This window comes from Mustela putorius, unplaced genomic scaffold (genome assembly GCF_011764305.1).
Source record: "Mustela putorius furo isolate JIRA1106 unplaced genomic scaffold, ASM1176430v1.1 tig00000551_pilon_pilon_pilon, whole genome shotgun sequence".
In the NCBI taxonomy this organism is placed as follows: Eukaryota; Metazoa; Chordata; class Mammalia; order Carnivora; family Mustelidae; genus Mustela; species Mustela putorius.
In genome coordinates, this window is record NW_025421412.1 from 779785 (window position 1) to 801606 (window position 21822).

A 21822-nucleotide genomic window follows, 5' to 3' on the forward strand; every position below is an offset into this window, starting at 1 on the left:
GGCCTGTACCTCTGCGGAGCCCTTGGAGGGCCTACCAGACTGTCCTCCCCGGCAGCTGCACACTTCCCATGCCTGCCGCCGGGGCACGAAGCTTCCGTCCCCACAGTCTCGCCGAGGCTGCGTACTGCTTGCCCTCTGTAACCACAACACCGTTCTGGTGGGTGTGAAGCGAACTGTGCTGTGGTTTCGGTGTGCACTTCCCCATGACTGCTTAGCAACTCGTCCTCTGCTCACAGACTCCGTCTCCAGGCAGGGCATGGCCTAGACTGTGGTTCTGCAGCGTGGGGAACCCCATCACAGTTTTGACCCCGCCAGTCCCCATGATGCCTGCCCTAGCCCAAGTGTCGAGGCTGGTCCCGAGCTAAGGGCAGATACTACAGACTCCTTGTGACCAAAGGTTCAGTCCTGGGGAACTCACTGCCTTAGCACCCAGGTGCCCGAAGACTGACCTCATAATCCAAAGTGACAACTAACTGATTTGGTGAGAATTCCTGCCAACTAACAGGAGATCAGCTCCTTCCCACCCTGAGGGTCAGGAGTCCTGGGGGCACACAGACGCCCTCCCTGGGACAGGGGCAGCCAAGTGACCTCGCCAGGCTGCGGGTCACAAGGTGTGGCAGGAGGTAACACCCTGCTGCTCTCAGGGCGACCATGCACCACACTCAGACTGGAGGCGGGGGCCTTGGATGGGGCACTCTGAGCCCAGCCCTAAGGCTGCTGTGGCTTGCTTATCTATCCTCAGTCTCCCTCTTCTTGCCTTGACAATGACTTTATTCTGTGATCTCTGAATCCCGCAGCAGGCGGTGCTCCTACCCACCCATGCCTGGGCCTGGAGCTGAGACACCCCGCACGGCCTTACTTGGAGAACTTACATACACTCTTCTAAGCAATGTTTTAAATGTATTTTAAAACTGGCACGAGCGGTTTAAAATAGAGCCTACGTACAAGAGTGCACCAGCACACACAAACAACAGGAGCCCCGTGCCCAGTGCTAGCCGTGCCCGTAGCCCCGCCGCCCCGCAGCTCCCGGACTTGACCTGCGCCCTCGTCCACTCGTCCTTCCTCTCAGCCCGCGCCTCCTGCTGCCGGCCTCCAGCCCCTGCGGCGCCTCGCGCTGCCCCCCCCCCCGCTGGGACTCTGTGTCCCTACAGCACCCGCACAAGGCTGGCCCGGCTTCAGCAGGACTGTCCCCGTCCGCAGGTGTTGCGCTCCCCGGCCCCTCAAATGTCCGAACAGACCCTTCCTCTCCTGACCCGCTACTTCCGGTCTGTGCAAAGCGCCGTAACTCGGCCTCTTTCACCCCGCCTGCCCCAGGCGAGTCCCCAGGCCGCACGCGGTCCCCTGCGGTCTCTTTTCCACCTCATTTCCGTCCTTACCTCCCCTCACTCGAATCAAGTATGAAGTCGATGTGCAGAGTGAGAAACACACCTTCTCACAATTTCCCCCTTTTTACTTTTCCCCAACTACTTTCCAATTTTCAGATTACAGCCAACAAAACTAGATGAAGAGAAAATCATGGGACTTAGTAACATAAACAAAAACGCCAGCTACTGCAGAAGTCTAACAAAAGGTTTACAATCCAAACTGTCCACCATTCAACGATACCCCCGACTTCATCAGATCCCGGTCTCTAAACTCGAAGGTTGCCAAGCCCCTCCGTTTGGGTGAAATCTCACGACGCAGCACCTGTCGGAACTCACAAGCGCGGAATGGCCGCAAGTAATACAAGCAGGACACGTGAACAACAAAATCACCCTCAGCTCCTGCGCGCCAGGCGGGGAGCGGCTCGCTGCGGTCCGGCCGCAGGCCGAGAAGATGAGCGGTACTCACTGTGTGCTGTGGTCTAAGTACGTGATCACGCGGTCTCCTTCTTCCTCTAAGCGCTTACTTACATGGTTAAGATACTCTGGAACCTTCCAAACACAACATTTAAGCGTGTCAGTAACAAAGACTCTTTTTTCCTTTTTTCTTAAGTAACAAAGATTCTTGGTATTACCCAAAAAGCTAAAACATTGTGGTCCTTACAAAAGTTGTTTTAAAAAGCAAAATATATATTCAAGCCAAATATGAACACAGAGGAGTGGGAGAAGTGGAAGTAGTCAAGCGGGAGGAGCACTACGGGGATGAGCACTGCGGGAAGAGCACTGTGGGGGGGGCACTGCAGGAGGAGCACTGTGGGAGGGGCGGGTGCACAGAAGAAACCTTCCTGGGACTTGGTTCTGGAGATCAAACTGGATGTCTAGAACAAGGGACCGGACTGCATGTCGCTGCTGTGTCCAGCTCCCAGTGCAGCTTGGGGACGAGGCCACGGGTCCCCTCCCACCACCAAGGCCCCTAGGGCAGCCCCTGGGTCGGCGGGTGCAGGCCGAGCACGGAGCGCATCTCCGGCCCACAGAGAACAGGGTCAGCAAAAGCTAATCAAAAGAGTGCGTGTTCGCTCAAGGACGCCGAACAGCCTGGCTGCAGACCTCACAACGCACTTCATGCTTCCAGGGGCAAAGGGCATTCCTGCCCTCGCCAGATGGCACGGGAGAGGCCCCAGGACACGGGTCTCTGGCATTTGGACCTAGTGGCAGGGCAGGGCTGGGTATGGGGTGTGAAACTCCCTCTCCAAACCAAGAAGAACCGACGGCCGGTCTACGCTCCACAAGGACAAGGGACCTCTGGGGACAGCCCAGAGGAGCCTCCTTCAGTCCCTGCTCTCATACTTTTGAGACCGTTACCAAGATTTTGGGTTTTTATTACTATTTCATGTTTTTTCCTGTGGTTTTCCGGATAATTTTTTCAGCGTCTCACACAAAGGGAAGACTTGGGTATGACATATCTTTCCTATTTCAGATTTAACTGTTATCCTCTTGCTTCACTTTGGGTCATTTTACACATTTCAGAAGCAACTTTACTGGCCTTTTTTACCTGGGGCAGGGGACAGAAATAAACAAGTTTCTAAGTTAGAAGAAAAAAATTAAATCTTCACTGTAGTAGGAATGAAGCTCATTCCCCCGAGAATTTCAGCTAGATTGTGGCTTTCAGAAAATTCTAATAAAATGTGGAAAGACAAATCTTTAGAAAGTACATTCAGATGAACAACTACAAAACCAAAAAATGTGATTTAAAAGTACTTCCTTGTCTCACCTCTCTTTCTTGCATTAATCGCTGGCCTTCTGCAGCATATAAACAATTAGTTTCTTCCAAAAATTTCAGTTCAAATGAATCTTTATATACCTAGGAAATGACCAAAGTTATTGATCGATTACAGGAAAGAAACCTAGCTCAGGAAGAGCTGACGTACCCGACTTCCAGGGAGCCCAGTGGTGGTGACCTGCCCTGACTCGCGGCCCCTAGAGCTGCATCCGGGCGGCAGGGCCGGCTCTGGGCTTGGGGACCTGGCAGCCCACACCACCAGACGCACTCCCTCCTCTGGGAGTGCCGAAGGCCCTCGCCCTCTCCCTGGGGCGCTGGGTGTGTGTCTGAAGGGCTCTCTTCTGGGGCTGGTGACACAGGGCTAACTGAGCTTCGTATCCAGCCCTCGACCTCTCCTGGGTCCGCCGGTCTCCGCGGGAGTAGGTGGGCCGGGGCGAGGGCAGTACCTGCAGGTCAGACAGCATACTCAGCAGGCTTCTCAGTAAGCTGCGGTCCACCGCCTCGCCGTTCCTCTCTCGTTCGATTAAGAGCAGAATCCCATCGATACTTTTACTCTGAACCATCTTGTCACTAATGATGTGGTTTCTGAAGAGTTCCAATCCCATGTCCCTGTATGAAGAGTAAAAACAAAACTGTACGTTAGCTTTACTTTTTAGAAGTCCGAGGTAAAGCTACGAGCTACAGTGACTCTCACCCTGGAAGTGTTGATCTAACCCCAGATCCCTGTGTCGAGCCCAGCTCTGCTGCATCTCCGTTTCCGGCTTTCTGTTTGCTCCTTATCAAGGCTATTTCCCGGGGTGGGTCAGGCTTTTCACCGCAAAGCCCATCAATCCTCCAAACACCGGGGCTCGCATCCTTCTTCCCAGGGTGGGCCTGTCGCTCTCCTGCTCTCTGCCATGGGTGAGCCGGACGTCCTGTGAGCCTCATGTCCCCGCCTCCCCCACAAAGCGCTCATCCCGGGCACCGCCCGTTCCCACACAGGCTTCCTTTTCTTCAGTACCAACTCCTTCTGCCTCAGCCACATCAGCACCCCCACTCACTCTGCGACACTCAGGCCCCAGGGGAGGCCGGCCCTCCCTGCCTGGGCGGCTCTCGCGCACCTGCAGCCTGAGTCTGGTCCTGCCAGGAGCAGCTTTCCCGCCTGCTGCTGTGGCCCGAGACCAGCATCATCCGTGCTCTAAGTGGAGTTTCTTGTCTCTAATGACATGATTACGTTAAACTGTGTTCATGAACCAACAGTTCAGACTAGGCAGCCCAAACAACCTGGGAACAGCAAATTATGGGCACTCCCTGCCTCAGTTTCTCCATCTGTGAAACGGAGAAAACGATCATCCGTCCAGAGCCATACTGCAGACTCGGGATGCTGGCAGGGCTGGACCTCTTAGGATGGAACTTGCACACACCAGCTGCCATGCTGTTCATGGCGTCCCCAGCACAGCACCCTGTTTCTCTGAACAAAGGCTGCCCTCTCTGCCCGGGGCCGGCAGGCTGCAGGCCCCCACAGCGTCCAGTGCCTCGCATACAGGAGCAGAGGCTAGGGAGGGCAGAGCGGCAAGGCCGACAGCGGCACCGAACAAGGGGAGGCTTTTAAGGAGTGTCCGGAACTGCACAGACGTCAGGTACTAGAAAACGAAAAGCATCCATGGGCTCTGGCAAGCAGGGGTCAGGTCAGGGAGACTCAGGTCAGGGGAACGGATGCTAAGGAAACTGGAAAAGCAAGCTGCTCCTTAAAGAACTTGGGTTGAAAGGGAACAGAGAAGAGCCCAGGAAGAGCCCACAGACGCCACGAGCAACCAGTCCAGTCAGGGCAGGCAGGGCTTTGTGAGGCAGCGGCGGGCACCCCGGGGCCAGGCAGGGTGGCGGAGGGCGTCTGCACAGGGTGTGGAAGTGGGTGGCAGTGCGGCATCCCTGAAAGATGCCGCACCGTGCACAGGCAGACTGAAAGGAAGCCTCTGTGCGTGTGGCCGGTCAGCGGGCGGGAGGCGTGGGGGGGCGTCAGGACCCTGCGTCATGACCTCACCAGCCTCAGCCTTCCTCAGAGCTTCACTGGACCACTGGCTGGACCAGCTTCTGGATGGTCACGGAGAGCCTCGGCCCCTTGCTCCCAGCAGAGGGGAGTGGTGTGCTGCTGGCCCTGGACAGCCCTGACGCGCAGCGCCCGGTGACAGAAACGGGCCTCCCCACAGGGCCGCCACACCGGCCTGCCACCTCCATGGTGATGCTCAGCGCAGGCCGGCCGGGGGCCCGGAGGGGCTCCCCTGGTGCGGCCCTGCCCAGCTCTGCCCCCGGGACTAAGGTCCAGCTGGGTCTGGACGTGTGTGCTCGTGGGTCTGGCGGACATAAAGGATCGGCCCGAAAGGCAGCTGCAGAGGCAGTTCGACCGCCCCCCGACACTCACCAGATAGAAGGAAGCATGGAATTCTGTAGGACGTACGTGCGGTCCAGAAACAGGAAGATACTTCTGATCATGATCTGGCGAGTAGAAAAGCATCTGTTTACGTCACTTATTAAACATCCAAGATTAGGCCTTCCGAATCGTGACTATAGCAGCAGTCTCCAATCTAACTAACAATAACTGTTTCCTGATGTTCCCCCCAAGACCCTTATGACTGATTCCCCCCATATTTAGTTGTTCTTTTGAGGTTTAATTTTCACCTCTTTTATCCAGAAAATCTAATTATACAGATTTTAAACTATTTAACCTAAGGGATAACTTGGAAATCTGGTCATCTCTTGACTGATGTGGTGTATCTCATGGGCCTAAAGAGACACTTTAAGCTTCTTAAACCATCAGTCCTTATCACCTTGACACAAGGCTGCTGGCCACGTGTCCGACTCTCCTTTGCAAGCAGAGCATGGAGGGGACAGGCTCGTCAACGGCCCTGGGATTCTCCTGTCACAGAAGCCACCAGCCCTGTGACCAGAGCCTTCCGAGCAGACGTTCATCTATTCTGACCACCTACCAGGTGACTATGCTGGAAAAGGGGCTCATTCATTGCCCCTTTTTACCTCACTGAGGAAACAAAAGAATGCCATCCACTCAGCAAAGCCACTGGTCCCGCTTCCACTTCCGAACAGGCCACATGAAGAAACTCATATACATAAGACCAAATTAGAATCAACACGTGCACAAAGTCAAAGACTTTGGCTTTCCAGTTCTAGTAGAAACCTCATCGGGCTTGACGGTCACGCACAAGGCAGGATAAGGAAAACTTCAGAGATCCATTCAGGATTCCTGAGCTGTCAGGCTGGTCTGAAGCTCACGGTAGCAGCCAGCCCGGCCCCAATCTAGAAAAGCAACTCACACCCTGCTCTGCTCTGCTGTCCAACTACATTGAGCTGAATGGCGCCATTTCACCCTAAACAGAACTTCCCTACCTCAGCCCATGGTCTGGCCCACACCGTCCCCGGGCAGGTAAGGGAAGGTGGCTGAGGCCACACTTTGATTAAAAAGGAAAAAAGACGCTGCATTACAAGGGGCACATCCTCCCTGCTCCCCCACTCCCTTCTGTTCGGCTACACCGGAGGGTGAACAGGATCAAGAGGGCGCGCGCAGGGGAGACGAGGCAGCACCCCACACCTGAGGCTGGGTTCGTGGGGACAGTCAGTGCACTTACCATCTGTCTGCAATGATCCTGCCAGCACGTGTTAATCTTCTTTAAAAATAAAACACTATCTAGTGAGTCTGTGCAGATCTGCTAAGGAAAACATGCCCAATGCTGGCCAATTTAATTACTGCAGTTTTAGCCCCTTCACTGCCATTCCTGACACAGACACGGCCATCGCTGAGTTGGCAGAGGACCAGGGATGTGGGTTTTCTCCGTCGCTCACCTCCCCCCAAGCTGGTGATCAGCGCGGCTGCGTTCCCTGCCTTTCCCGCATCCCTGGAGGGGCCCTGCCGCCTGAACCCGGGCCCCAGGCCTCGTGGGTGTGGGTGGTCAGACCGAGGGAGCCGCGCTACCCCGGTGCACAGGAAGCCGGCCGACTGCTAATGGCGCCGGGGACTGGCAGCTCCAGGCAAGTGGCTGATGTCTGACCGAGAGCCTCAGTGAGAACGGATGGGAAACCCCATTCATGCTCCAAACCAGGACCACTCTCAGCTTGATAATTAGAACCTATTTTCTCAGAAAGGTCAAAATAGCGTTTCTAAGAAAAAAGAAGCCGCATTATGGGTTCCTAGAGCAAACCGCGGCCGAACGTCTGGAGCACGGCTGTCCCAGGTTTGTGCGAAGTTGGGGTCCTGAGCGTCCGCCCGCTGCTGCGTGGCTCACCAAGCCCCCTTCATGCGCGAGCTCCTCGGTCTCCCCAGCCGCATGGTGCAGACGGCGCTCGGTCTCTGCGGACCAGCACTGCAGCCGCTGAGGTGGGGGAGACCTGCGTCGCCTGGCTTCCGTCCCTGTGGTCCTAGCTCCAGGACACTCGACCAGGAATGAGCTTCCCTGGGGTTCCACTTCCTCGGAGACGGTGTGAGGTTAGACATAAAATCCACAGCACGTAAAGGAGAAAAAGCCCACGGCCAGCGTGTGACATGTCGAATCAGACAAACATCAGTGTCTTCAGTTGGCAGGGAGGTGTGCAGAGGGCGAGGCACAGCCAGGCCTTTGGGGAGGGGACAGAAGATCAACAGTGCCCCGAGGGACTGACGGGCACACCTGCATCTCTTCACACCAGCGAGGCGAGCTGACCACAACCACAGTGGTCCTGGCCAAGCATCTTACTTCTTTCTCTCGAGACTTTGCTAGTAAGTTTTTACACAGTCCTAGGAAAGAACTACTAGTTCAATGGTTAACACCCTGTTCTCAAAGAAGCATTTTACGACTGCCCACATTTACAGCGGCATACAGTATTAGAACCTTGCACAGACAGTCTGAACAAAGAAGAGTCACACGCCTTTTAGACAGGTGCCACTGCAGCGGGGACCCAGCAGCTCTGGCGCCTGCGGCTGCACATGGGCCACTCGAGGTGTGGCCCACACGAAGGCCACCTCCACAGGCCGTCTGTACCAGCTGAGGGCCGAGGCACCAGGGAGGCCGCCCACGCTGAGACACACACCAGCCAACCTGACCGCCCCGACGGCCCCCGTGCTCTAATAGGCAGGCAGCACCCCGCCCCGCACAGGGTTTCCTTGGCAGGGAGAGGCCCATGTGCTGAGCTCATCGAGAGAGGCTTCTCCTTCAACAGCTGGCAGAGGTCGGTAACTTCTGGCCACTCCCCATGGAACGCAGCAGCAAGCGGTCGGCTGGGCCTCAAGGGTGGCACACACAGAGCTCCAGCCCTCCAGGTGTCGAAACCTAGAGCCTCACACAAGCACCGCTGGGCCGCACGGCAGGCAGCTCGCACTTCACGGGTTCCCGACACCGTCCCCTCCTGTCTGGAGAAGGACCAGATGCAAGTGAGGGTTTAAGCAGCCTACCCGCCTCCAGACGGCAAACTAATACCGTGGCAACAAGCTGACACACCACATTAACAGCTACGTGTTCCCGGGACTGCAAAGATTAAACGAAGAGAAGAAATCAGGAACAGCGCTCACGCCGGAGTAGAAACGTGACCAGGTCTGTCTGTGCCGTGTCTCCTAAAGCAGGCCACTCTGCTCCGACCACAGAGCGCGCGGCCTCGGAGCTGGCCGGCAGCAGCAGACACGCCAGGTCCACGGATCCGCTCCACACGACACCAGTGGTTCGTCATGAACAGCCCTCCCCCAAACCCAGTCTGCCCATCCGAGGGCAGAGAACTCTCGCCTAATGGTTCCCAAAGTTCACAGGTCGGGCGATTCACTTCCTGCCTCCCTCAGGCCCTCATCAGTCCACAAAGCCCACAGAGGAAAAGCACACAGCGCCCACCTCTGAACCCCAGCACGAACCTGGGGCCACGCTCCAGCTCTGCCCCCTTCCAGCTGACGAAGAGGGTGCCGTGCCAGAGCAAGGGCCCTGCACACGGAAGGCCCCTGAAAGCGTGAGCACAGAGGGTCTTCGTAAAGAAGCCCCCCGTGGGGCAGGAAGACACAGGAAGTCGTGAAGCCGCCGACTCGTGCACCTTTCTGCCCTGTGGGCTGCGCTGCTTCTGTGCAGGATTCCAGCCCCAACACCCCACGTAGGGCCGCCAGGGCTCCTGCAGCTAACCACAGCTGTGACAACGTGCAGCTCAGACTCCAAGGACAGTCTGGTTTGCCATTTAGGAAGAGGCCCTCGTGAACCGAGCCCTGGTGCGTGGCACATCCCCCCCGGTTGCACCGTCTGCCGCCCAGGTTGGCACATGGCGGAGAGGCAGCGCCTGGGGACGGCCTCCGTTTGGGAGAAGGGAGTGGGGAGTGGGTAAGTGCAGAACTGATCACACGCGTGAGCAAGCACCTGAGGAGAACCGCGGGAGGGTCCCTTGGTCTCCCCAAGCACCTCTCCTGCTACAGGCCGCGGACGCAGAGCAAGGTGCAGCCCTTCAGTCAGAGAGCAACCCAGAGACTGGAGAAAGCCGGACACGCTGACCCCGACACACGACCGCCCCAAGTGTCTGGGCATCCGCGGCAGCTCTGCCACTGGCCCCTCGTCATGCCCGCACCTTCCTCCCGGCAGGCACAGCCCCTCCCCTGCATGACTGGCCGCCCTCTCCTCACCGTGCAGTTTCTGAAATGTGTATCCTCTGCTCCTGAGAACCCTCCCCCCACCCCGGCCCAGCGTTTAAGCTTCGTCTTCCTGTCTGTTGCCAGGACTGGAGGTCGGGGGACACTGGCCTCCCTTGTCACGGGTCTTTTCCTGCTGGATTGCTTCCCACACCTGCGAGGGCTCTCAGATGTGCAGACGATGGCCAAAGCCTCTGGAGGTACATGCAGGTTCAAAGCCAAGCGGCAGCCCTGAACGCCAGCAGCCCTCCCGGGGCCGGTCGAGGCACAGTGCTCTGGCTCTCTGCGTGCATCTCGTGGCCCACTCCTTCTGGCCGGCGACACCCTGCCCTTCCTGTCCAATGCGACTCGGGTCCCCTCCTCTGGGAAGCTCCGCCCAAGCCGGCCGCCCCCTGCACTGCCGCTCCTGCCCCTGATTCTAGCAACTCAGCATCTCAGAACTCAAGGGGCCTCTCCCTAGTGGAGACAAAAGATGGCGGAGCGTCACTTGAACTTTTCTCTTCTCTGAAATACTCGGTAATTTCTATAAGCACAGTGTGTCACAGCCTCAAGGACACGTGACAAGCCCCTTGCCTCGGTCACCGCGCTGTGACTACCGGGAGGGCAGAGAGCAGGTGCGGCAATCGTCTCCCCCGTGTGCCGGCGGCGGGCCGGGCAGGAAGGAAGCGCTGCTGAGCGAGTGACTCAGGAACGCATCTGTGTGAGTCACAAGGCAAGGTCAGCCGGGAGGAGGGGGATTTCATCGGGTAACCCAGCAGTCCCGGACGAGGTCTCTGTGAGACCAGCTACGTGAGGAGTGAGCACACCAGTTCTCCCTCACGTGTGCCCGTCTGCAAACAAGAACTTGGGGATCTGCTGGCGGCTTGTAGAAGCCTGGGTTCTAGCTACCCTTCAGACGCCAGCATCCTGAAGTGGGTTCCTGGACCCGTCCCCAGCCTCTGGGACTCCTGAGCTGTGGCACTGAGGCCGGAGGGGTGCCTCTGTGTACCCTCAGAAGACGGCTTTGAGATGTAATGCATGCTGGCCATCTTCCATAGGTTCAACGGTGTGGTCACCGTGGTCCTGAAGGACAGAGCTGCGCCAGAAAATACCGCAGAGCTGTAGTTACAGATGCCGAGGCAAGAGGATCAAAATGGACTCTGCTCACCCACGTCTGCAGAGACCCCTTGCTTGAGGCCGCACCGCAGGGCTTCACAGCCACGGGCAATCCCGAGCCCCGTCAGCAGGCATCAGCACTACGGGGGCTGCCCTGAGGGATTTCCACAAGCTCTGAGAGCTCCCATTTCTCAAGGTGAGGGTACAGGACAGAAAAGATTCCTTTAGCTAGAAAACAAAGTCAGAAATGAACAGGTCCAGGCTACCGACCACAAACGAAGAGAGAGACCCAGAAAGAGCGGCCCCAGACAGGTGCCGCAAAGCGAAGCCCATCCAGGAGGCACGAGGAAGCTGCAGGGGCGGGCTGAGGCCAGACAGCAGAGGTGCACAGGGCCGGAGGAGCCCCGCGTCTGGACACCAGCCAAACTCGAAGACACCCCTGTTCCCGTGTCGTAGCCTGTAACTCCCTCTCTGGACCCTGGGAGGGCTTTGAGCATGAGGGTCACATCACACAATCCCGTCCAGCAGACCAGAGAGGGGCCCTCTCCTGCTGGTTCAGATGAAGCAAACAACCCTGGTGCCTGAGAGGCCTTGCGGTGAGAAGCCAGGGCGGCCTCCAGGGGCTGAGCAGCGTCTGTCCCGCCACAGAGGAAGGGGAGCTCCGCCCCCACCGCGGCAAGCCTGCAAGGTGGCTTCAGGCGAGACCCCGACCGGCCGGCCCCATGCTTTCAGCCAGTGGGAGAACCCACTGAGCCCAGCCGTGATGCCCCACACACGCAGCTGAGCCTACAGATGGGTACTGGCTTTCGTCGCCAAGTCCGTGGGAACTGGAGACACATCCCAGAAGACAAGATAAAAGGATGGCAGGCAGAATAAAATTAAGACACTTTCCAGAACTCACCCTAAATACTTCAACCAGACCCAATAAATGGACACTCTATTGCTTTAAGCAGATACGTAATTTAAATGTTAAAAATTCTACTTAAAAAAAGTCTTTTATATTAGACCACATGAAACTTAAGTTAGGTTTTGTTCTATAAATGGGAATTTTAAAAGCTGTTATTTTAATATTAAGGATACTCATTAGTTCTTTATCCTACTAATGTTTAGTCTCAAAGGATTTAGGTAACGGACAGAAACCCATGAGCCAGAAAAAGGATATTCTCTGAACTGGAGGATCTGTGCTTGGACGTGATCTTCACAGACCTGGCGCAGCTGCTTGTACAGCGTTGGGGAAACTTTGTGAGAACAGAGATTTTCAACAGCCTGAAAACAAAAGGAACAAGTGAATTATTCACCGTGAATAACAAATCAGGTCTTTAAAAAGCCCCGTGTGTACACACACTAAAGATCACAGCCGTCAGAGAGGCGCCCCGCCCCCGACACGTCCACAAGCACGGGCACAGTTAGGAGCCAGTGCAGGGCAATGACTATCTGAAGCCCGGGGCCCGGTCAGGGCTCGGCAGCAACGGTGACAACTGTGGCTGTGGAACATGGTGTGACAGTCACATGGTGTGAGCGCACCATGTCTGAGTGGCCACCACACAGCAACCTTCCAACCTGGCCACACACAACGTCACCCGGGGACATCAGAGGAAAGCCGGGCGCTCCCACTCACTCGTCTGAGGCGAGGGCGCAGGAGAGCTGTGTGAGCGTCACGTGCAACGGGCCGACCCTCGTGCCCGCCGTCCAAGTGGGGGGCGCAGCCGCAGGCCGTTCCAAGGAACAGTGCCAAGGCCCAGGTGACAGACCAGGTTGTGTCGTTTCCTATTTACCGTTCCTCAAGGTCAGTCAGTGATTTACTTACGTTTGTCTCAACAAAGAAACAAGTTTTTCAGGAAGAAACATTTTTTAAAAATATTTTTGACACACATCAAAAAAATGTTTGTATATTCCCTCCAGTTCCAGTAAAATTTTTCAAATCCCATGTACAATACCAACATCTCATTTACTCCAAAGGAGATACTAAAAGCAAACGTAATTTTTTCTGACTAGTTTTGAGCCATTTAAAAAAAAATTGGGGATACATTGCCTTGAAACACTGTGGAATCTAAATTTAACTCAAAAACTGTACTCTTGAGAAAATAAAAATAACAAGTTTTTATAAAGTTATTCACTGCAGTAACACTTAAAACATTAATAGTCCTCATACTTAATGTTACACAAAGTGCTACACATTAGCCTGCGTTGAAAAATACGGTAACCGTGATGTGGAACATACACATGTTCAAAAGACTACAAGAGAGCAGAGCGCAGGGGGTGGGGTGGGGTGAGGAGGTGGGGGGGAGCGGTGGCGGGGGTGACCATAAAAAGGACGACTTCTTGGCAGCAAGGTGTGGTGCTTGCTATATAGGTGTGTCTTGCCATAGAAATAAAGCCTCGTGTACATTCAGTGCTGAAATCCCCCGACTTTTCTTTTCTTTTAAAGATTTTATTGATTTATTTGACAGATCACAAGTAGGCAGAGAGGCAGGCAGAGAGAGAGAGAGGGTAGCAGGCTCCCGGCTGAGCAGAGAGCCCGATGTGGGGCTCGATCCCAGGACCTGAGATCATGACCTGAGCCGAAGGCAGAGGCTTCACCCACTGAGCCACCAAGGCGCTCCTCCCCTGATTTTTCTTAAACTCTGCGATTCCTTCACTTTGTAGTCCGGTCGGTACAATTCAGAGATCTATCCTTTTCCTTCTTAAAAAAACCAAGATAACCCGATGACAAATGCTTCTGCTCCGGTAAGTTAATCATTAGGGGATCCCACAAACATAATTATCACGAAATGTTTTGAATGTAATACATAAAACGTATTTTGTTTGGTAAAAATCCAGAGAAGCTGGAACAAGAAGTCACTGAAGGGAACCACTACAAATGTTCTAGTTCCCGAAGCAGGACTCAGCGCCCTCAAAGCCCCCTCTCTCCAGCTGTGACAGGCTGTCACTGTGGGTTTTCCAACACTGTTTCTCATCCTATCTGGACAGACTTGCTGTTCACCCGAAGCACACAGATTCGTTCTGTATTTAAGCCTGAGGACTTGGGGCCTCTTCAACCACAGGCAAACCCAGAGGAGCCGGGTTAGCCATGGGTGCTGTCCTTTCTCGAGTCTCTGCTGAGTCACTGCTGGAGTCTTACATTACAGGGAGCACAGAGGGCGGCCCCACTCGCAGGGCCCTGGCAGACGTCTCTGCCCAGCGCCGTCACATGGAAGCCCCTCCCCAAACCGAGGCATACTTTGGATTTAGGAATGCCTTCTCTGGCCTATAGAGTACTCAGTCTGACCTGTATGGGGGGTGAGGGGGATAGGGGGTGCCTCTGACATTCCCTACTCATCTTTTCAAGTGTCCTAACAGAGAAGAGGAATTTGCCTAATCCAACGATTAGAGGTGGGCAAGTAGCACCTGTGTGAGGATAAAGGCTCCCACTTGGCGGCAGACACTGCTTGTCTGAACCGCCCACAGCTCAGCTCTCTAATCTAAGTCCTCCAGGCCTCCACACCCAACCCCTTCAGGCTGCTGTCCGTGTTAGGACAGCCGAGCAGGGCAGCATCAAATGCCTGTTTATTTGCAGGGCCAAGCCCTCAGCCCCAAGCGACGCTTGTCCCTTGGTGACAGAATGCCCAGCCAGGCATGCTGCGGGGTGGGGACAAAGCCTGGCAGCCATGCAGTGCGGGCACGCGGTTCTGGCCGCTGATCTGCTTCCGTAAAGGCCTTGAGGACCAAAGCTGAGATCAGAGAGAAAAAGGAGTAAAACATGCCACAGTGTGAAAAATCACAAAAGTGAGAGCAGGCCGGCACTAGGAGCTGTTTAAGTAGATGAGGGGAAAATGAGAAGCTCCCCCAGCCCTGGAGAAAACCCCACCTCGGGCCAACCCCTGTAAGGAGAGTGCACCGGCTGGGGCTCCCGGCACAGCACACCTCGCACAAACAGGCACGCGCAGATCAGGGCGGAAGGCGGCAGCCACCGCCCCGCGGTGAGCAGTAGCCGGTCTGGAAGACGGGCCCTAAACGGCAGCCTCACTGAAAGGTGCTGAGCTCACCACCTGGGAAGAAGGCACCGACAGGGCTCTACGCCCCCAGATTTCTACCTGTAAGAAATGAGTAAAGGAGGTAAAAACTCAATCCGATCCGAGTGAGGGAGATTTGAGGAACGGGAAGTGCCAGGGCCCGTGTGGCTGTGTTTACCAGCAGACTCCCGGTCCCAGACGCCAGCCACCTCCAGAAACAACCAGCCCTGTTGAGTGCTGAGACTGCTGGCTTACGAAATCCTTTCTTTCTTAAAGATTTATTTATTTGGGGGGCGCCTGGGTGGTTCAAGGGGTTAAGCCTCTGCCGTCAGCTCAGGTTATGGTCCCAGGATCCTGGGATCGAGTCCCGCATCGGGCTCTCTGCTCGGCGGGGAGCCTGCTTCCTCCTCTCTCTCTGCCTGCCTCTCTGCCTACTTGGGATCTCTGTCAGAAAAATACATAAAATCTCTTTTAAAAATTTATTTATTTGACAGAGAGAGAGAGAGAGAGAGAGATAGCACGTGCACACAAGCAGGGGAAGCAGCAGAGGGAGAGCGAAAAGCAGGCTCTCTATTGGGCAGTGAGCCTGACACAGGGCTCAATCCCAGAAGCCTGAGATCAGGACCGGAGCTGAAGGCAGACGTTCAGCAAACACTTAAGCGACCGAGCTCCCAGGCACCCCCATGAAATCGCTTCTATTAAGCCAAGTTTGCAGATTTTCCTGTTTTTGAATAACTTATGTACTGAGTTCACTGTTGGTTAATTTGTTACTTTCTCAAATTGGGCCATCAAGTGATGTCTGCGCGTCTACTGTGCAGGGCTTTTCACTGTCGCACCTGTCCGCGCCGTCCTACTAGCGCTTTCGATACCCACGTCCGCATTTTCCTTCACTTGATTATCACCAGGCGGCGCGGTTTCAGACATGAGTCGGACTCGAGACAGCAGAGCCTTCCTCAGAACAACAGGTCCCCCATGATGGCTTTGTGTCTGGGCATCAACACTGCCAGAAATCAAAATTAGCCCTTCCCTGAAACTCTTCTTGAAAACGCAGCCTTCGGTTTTCCGTTGTTTCATTATGGTAACAAAGAGGACTAAAACGTAGAGACAGGAGACACACCAGATAAACTTTCTCCCACAGGTAGTGACTAGAAGGTCTAAAGCCCAGGTCTTTGAACAGACTAAAAAGTTCTATGCACTGAAAACGTTCTCCTCATGAAGACTTGCCCGTCACCACTCTTGGCACCTCCGTCTTCACTAAGCAGAGTGACAAAGAAATGACAAGTGGACTAGAGCTGACACCCGGGGGTCTATCAGCGAAAGGGATGCCTTGATGGGGGGATAAGAGACCCCACGTTGAGAAACACATCAACACCAAACCATCTTGAAGACGTCCTCAAAAAAAAACCCAAAATAACTTTCACACTTCAGTAAGAATTGTTACTTTTGCATGAGATTCTTCAGCAAAGTATACGCCACACCACCTCAGAGAACAGACCTTATTTCGAAACAAGAGGTCAAGTGCACTGCCTCCTTTATCCCGGACCAGGGAAGCACACAGTCAGTAACTGCACAATGACGTCACTTACTATTTCTGTCCTGCTGGCTGCCCGCAGATCTGAGCAGCTCACTCCACAGCCCTGTCTTGAACCGCGCGGGGAAGGTCTGAGTGGCCAGGAGTTTGCCTGTGCCCACACCCCTGGAAAGTCAGTCAGCGGACCCCCACTGGGCCCTCCTGCCCACACAATGGAACGTGTGATCCCATTTGAGGGGTAAGCCCCTCTGGCCCTCAGGGTCCTAAGACACTCAGGGCACTTGCGGTAGTATCAGTGGAGACCCTCACGGGACATCCTGCTGGGTAAAAGCTACTGCGAAGTCACTCTACTGAGGAAAACAACGGGAAAGAAATACCAGATTGAATATCCAGGAAAAGAGGAATAATCAGCTCTACCTGTGCCGCATGGTATTTTCTTAAACTAAAAACCTATGAGGGTTTAGATGTTTGACAGGACTCCTGCTTCTGGTCAAGAAAAAATAGACTAGACTAGCCCTTCTCCCTGAATTTACCAAAAAGCACACAAAATACACAAAAGGAGCATCTGTGTGGCTCCATCAGTTAAGTGTCCCAACTCTCAACTTGGGCTCAGGCCATGACTTCGGGCTTGTGAGATGGAGCCCAGTGTTGAGCTCTGCACTGGGTATGGAGTCTGCTCTCTTTAAGATTCGCTCCCTCTTCCTCCCCTCTGCCCCTCTTCGGCAGCACCCCTGCCAAAAAAAAAAAAAAAGAAAAAAGAAAAGCAGCATCCATTTTCAAAGCACTGCACGCTGGCCTGTGACAGACGGTGATCTCTGGGAGACAGAAAAGAAGCCCCAGCACCCCAACTTCTTATATCCCCGTTTCCAGGCTGCGGAGTGGGTACCAGGAGCTGAAGTTTGAGTCTCCAAAACAAGGGCCCAGAGGGAAGAGATGCAGCCAGACAGGAGCTTGCAGACGAGCGAGGAGACCTCAAGGGAGCCCCCTCCCCGAGGATTCAGCAGAGCGATGACCAGGACCTACGTGTGAGAAACTGTCAGATTCAGAGACAACAGTGTCTGGTGCCCAGAGAGGACCAGGAATAGCACCTTCCTACAAGCCAGAGTGGAAAACCACATGAGACTAGGCACTAAATACTCATTCAGGAAGGGTTTGCCCCAATTGTGGGACAATTAGTCTTGGACAAAATACTGCTCTCGTCCTGCCCAGTAAATCTTAGAAACACGACTCTAAATGATTAAACTGTTCCCAAATAATTTAACAGGTCTGCAGGGAAGCTCAGAATATTTATAGAAATACAAAAATATCAATCACACGCCTGACAATCAAAGATTATCCGACGTGCAAAGAAGAAAACACAACCCTTACTGGGGAGAAAAAGAATTCAAAAGTGGCCTGGAACCAACACTGAAACCGCTATTCTAAGGCCATTCCGTAAGCTCGGAAGTTACCCAATGACAGGGAAGGCACAGAAAAGATTCCAGTGAGCATCTGGAGAGAACACCGACGCACGCGACAAAAATCCCACCAGACAGCAGTCCTGGCAGATGCCGTGCTGCAGAAGATCAGTGACCCTGCAGACAGGAGCGACCCGAACAGCTCTACGGACACTGAAGAAATGTGTCGTTCACGAGCTCCCGCTGAGAGCCGATGTTGGCGATCCACTGGGGGTTCTCTCAAACAGCTAAGGAAAAAATAATACCAATTCTATACAACCTCTTACAAAAAATTAAAAGGAGGGACTATTTGGCACTCTGAAACCGAATGCAAATACAGTACGAGAAAACACACCACCACCTTCTGTGATCACAAATGCAAAAATGAATACAGTGTTAGCAAAACGAGTCCAGCAACATATAACAAAATAAGACCCCACTACCAAGTCAGATTGATCTGAGGTCTGCAGGACAGTCCTACCGTCTGGAAAGCCAATCAATACGATAAGCTGAGAAAACGAGTCATACAATCACCTCAACAGGCACCGAAGAATTCACCAAAATCCAAAAGGTGCTTCTGGTAAGTTCTCAGCAAACTGCGAAAAGGAGGTCCCTCAATCTGACAATGGGCTTTTGAAAAAACCACACCTGACATCATACTCCGTGATGAAAGACTGAAGGCTCTTCCCACAGGAGCCCCACAAGGACGTCGGCTTCTACCACTTCTACTCACCATCGTTCTGGAGGGTCTGAACGGTGAGCAGAGGTAAGAGAACGAAACACAAGGCAGGAAGATTAGAAAGGAAGAAGTGTGGGGCGCCTGGGGGGCTCAGTGGGTTAAGCCGCTGCCTTCGGCTCAGATCATGATCTCAGGGTCCTGGGATCGAGCCCCGCATCGGGCTCTCTGCTCAGCGGGGAGCCTGCTTCCTTCTCTCTCTCTGCCTGCCTCTCTGTCTACTTGTGATTTCTGTCAAATAAGTAAATAAAATCTTAAAAAAAAAAAAAGAAAAGAAAGGAAGGAAGAAGTGAAACCATCTTTGCTCAAAGGTGACATGACTTTACGTAAAAAATCTGACGGAATCTGCAAGAAGCTACTGGAAGTAGCGTTAGCAAGGGAGCACCATCCGAGAGCGACACATAAACAGTCCTACTTCTACACACTAGCACGAACCAGAAACCCTAACGTACACCACCACCTGCAACCAGCAGCAGAAACATCACACGCTTATGGGTAAATCTCACAGATGAGGTACAAGACTTGGACACGGAAGTAAAAACAACTGGAAATCGAGGAAGACTAGACAGACCCGTGCCTTGTGATCAGCTGGTGGGCGTGGTGCCATCGAGGCATCAGCATCCGTCACACTGATCGAGAACCTGACACAATCCTCATCAAAATCCTAGCAGACATTTCTGCGGAAATAGGCAAACAGATTCTAACATCCATACGAGAATCCAGAGGACCACTACACATGTACTCAGGAGGCTAAAGTTTTTTAAAAATCTGAAAAAACAAGTGTGAGCAAGAACACAGGAAAGCTGGTGCTCGCACACCTCACTGTGCAGCACTAGACGGTCCAGCCACTCTGCAAACGGACGACTCCTGACAAGGTAAGTGCTCACTCTGCTCACGACTCTGAGACTCCACTTCTAGGTCTTCACCCAGGAGCAGTGAACATGTGTGCCGGGAGACTTGGGTGTCCACGTCTGTAACAGCCAGACCCATGACCCCCAACTGGCGATCCCAATGTCTGTGACCCTGAGGAAAGGTGGCCCGGGTCTCCCCAGCAAGGAGCCGACAAATCACCGCCGCTCAACGGCTTGACCCTCCCCAGCACCACCCTGATGGGAGGACGCCAGGCACGAGCAACTGCAGGATACGGTCCCGCCACGGGGACTCGGGACGGGCGGACAGCGACAGGAAGGACCTCCGTCACCTGCAAGGCCTGGGGCGGGGCAGGGAGCAGACGTGTCCAAGCGCTGTGAGTACCCACGCGTCTCCGCCACGCGGCTATGTCCTCCACACGCGCCGTCCCTAAGCTCTGCCCTGAGAAGTCCCCCGAGGACAAGCCAGACTCACAGTAAAGTAACCCAAGAGAGGGCGGACGCCCTTCCAGCTGCCCACAGCGGCCGTCCTGGGCGGTGGGAGGGCGGGTGGCCGTCGCGGTCCTCTGGGCGCCCGGCTGGAGTCCCCGCGGCTTTCCCAACAAACACTAGTGCAGGCTGACCTGGGCCGAAAGCACGGGCGGCGGCGGACCCGCTCGGGGCGCTCCTCCCGAGGGGACACCGGGCCAGCCGGTGCCGACCCGCCCACCCTGCCGAGAGACCCCGCTGCTGCCCGTCGGGCGAGGACCGGAACCGGCCGAAGGGCCACAGAAACCGCGCCCAGGTCCGCGCCGGGTGACCGCGCCGCACAGGCCGGCGACGGGCGCGGGACACCGCACCGGGGACGCCCGCAGCGTCCCGCAGCGACCTGGGAGCGGCGCCGTCCCCCGCAGGGCGGTCACTCCCGACGCCCTCCCGGGGGCAGGCCCGCGGCGGCTCCTGCTGGACGCACGTCCTCGCGGGTCCAGGGCCTGGCTCTCGCCGACGGCGCACCCCACGGCGGCCCGCCCGGCAAAGGCCGCGTCCCCCCGCGGGACTCACCTGGTAGAGCTCCTCCAGGTTGTAGCGGATGGACGTGCGGCTCTGGATGGCCCTGACGGCCTCGTGCAGCTGCTGCCACGTGTCCCGCGTGTAGTTGTCCGGCAGCCGCGGTCTGTCTGCGAACGGAGCGCGCGTCAGCCCCGCTGCGGGGACCTGCGCCGTCCGGGACCCTGCGCCGTCCGGGGACCCGCGCCGTCCGGGGACCCTGCGCCGTCCAGGAGCTGCGCCGTCCGGGACCCGCGCCGTCGGGGGACCCTGCGCCGTCCGGGACCCGCGCCGTCGGGGGACCCTGCGCCGTCCGGGGACCCTGCGCCGTCCGGGACCTGCGCGGTCCGGGACCCTGCGCCGTCCGGGGACCCGCGCCGTCCGGGACCCTGCGCCGTCCGGGGACCCGCGCCGTCCGGGACCCGCGCCGTCGGGGGACCCTGCGCCGTCCGGGGACCCGCGCCGTCCGGGACCCGCGCCGTCGGGGGACCCTGCGCCGTCTGGGAGCTGCGCCGTCCGAGGACCCTGCGCCGTCCGGGGACCCTGCGCCGTCCGGGACCTGCGCCGTCCGGGACCCTGCGCCGTCCGGGGACCCGCGCCGTCCGGGACCCGCGCCGTCGGGGGACCCTGCGCCGTCCGGGAGCTGCGCCGTCCGAGGACCCTGCGCCGACCGGGGACCCGCGCCGTCCGGGGCGCTCGGCGGGGCGGGCGCGGGCTGACGCGGCCAGAGCTGTCCCCGCGGGCGTCGGCGGCGCCGGTCACCGGCGCAGGGGCAGCGGGGCAGCGGCTCCCGACCCGGCCGCGGGGCCCACGACGGACACTTCCGGCGGCCGCGGACCCCGTCCCGTCCCCCCCGGACCGCGCCGTCCCCCCCCCCGACCCCCGCCGCCCCGGCCCGGCACTTCCGGCGGCCGCGGGCCCTGACCCCTCCCCGGGACCCCGCTCGCCGCGGCCGGTCCTTCCGGCGGTCGGAGCCCCCGGCCCGGTCCCCCCGGGACCCCCGCCCTCCCCCGGGACCCCGCCGCCCCCGGCCCCGCCGCCCCCGGCCCCGCCGCCCCGGCCCGGCACTTCCGGCGCCCCCCGCGCCCGGCCGCCCCCCCGCACCCACCTCGGAAATTCTTGATGACGAGCTTCTTGGAGCCGCCGCCGCCCGGCTTGGCGGCCACGAGGGACGCGGGCTTCGTGAGGCCGTTGGTGTGTCCGACGAGCGCCGACAGCGCGGCCTTCCCGGGGGCCTCGTCGGCCATGGCGGCGGCCGGGAAGCAGCGCGCGCCCCGCCCCGTCCCGCCTCCCCGGCCGCGCGGGCGGGCGGGCCTCGCGTCGGCGCCGCCCCGGCCGCCCAACCGCCGCCCCGCCGGCCCGGCGCGCCCCCGGCCCCGGCCC

General features: G+C 56.7%; 1 protein-coding gene across 1 annotated transcript in view; it reads right to left on the reverse strand.

The window, feature by feature from the left end:
• The window catches only part of CUL4A (cullin 4A), a 42315-nt gene extending 20558 nt beyond the window's left edge, over positions 1–21757 (reverse strand). Inside the window, exons 1-8 of the mRNA XM_045081262.1 lie at positions 21548–21757; positions 20455–20570; positions 12012–12115; positions 6759–6828; positions 5540–5613; positions 3588–3750; positions 3133–3222; positions 1831–1913 (exon numbers count right to left, since the gene is read on the reverse strand). Of these exons, the coding sequence (XP_044937197.1) occupies positions 1831–1913; positions 3133–3222; positions 3588–3750; positions 5540–5613; positions 6759–6828; positions 12012–12115; positions 20455–20570; positions 21548–21686 (839 nt within the window). The 5' untranslated portion in view covers positions 21687–21757. The remainder of the gene's footprint in view (positions 1–1830; positions 1914–3132; positions 3223–3587; positions 3751–5539; positions 5614–6758; positions 6829–12011; positions 12116–20454; positions 20571–21547) is intronic.
• Between the last annotated feature and the right edge of the window lie 65 nt (positions 21758–21822).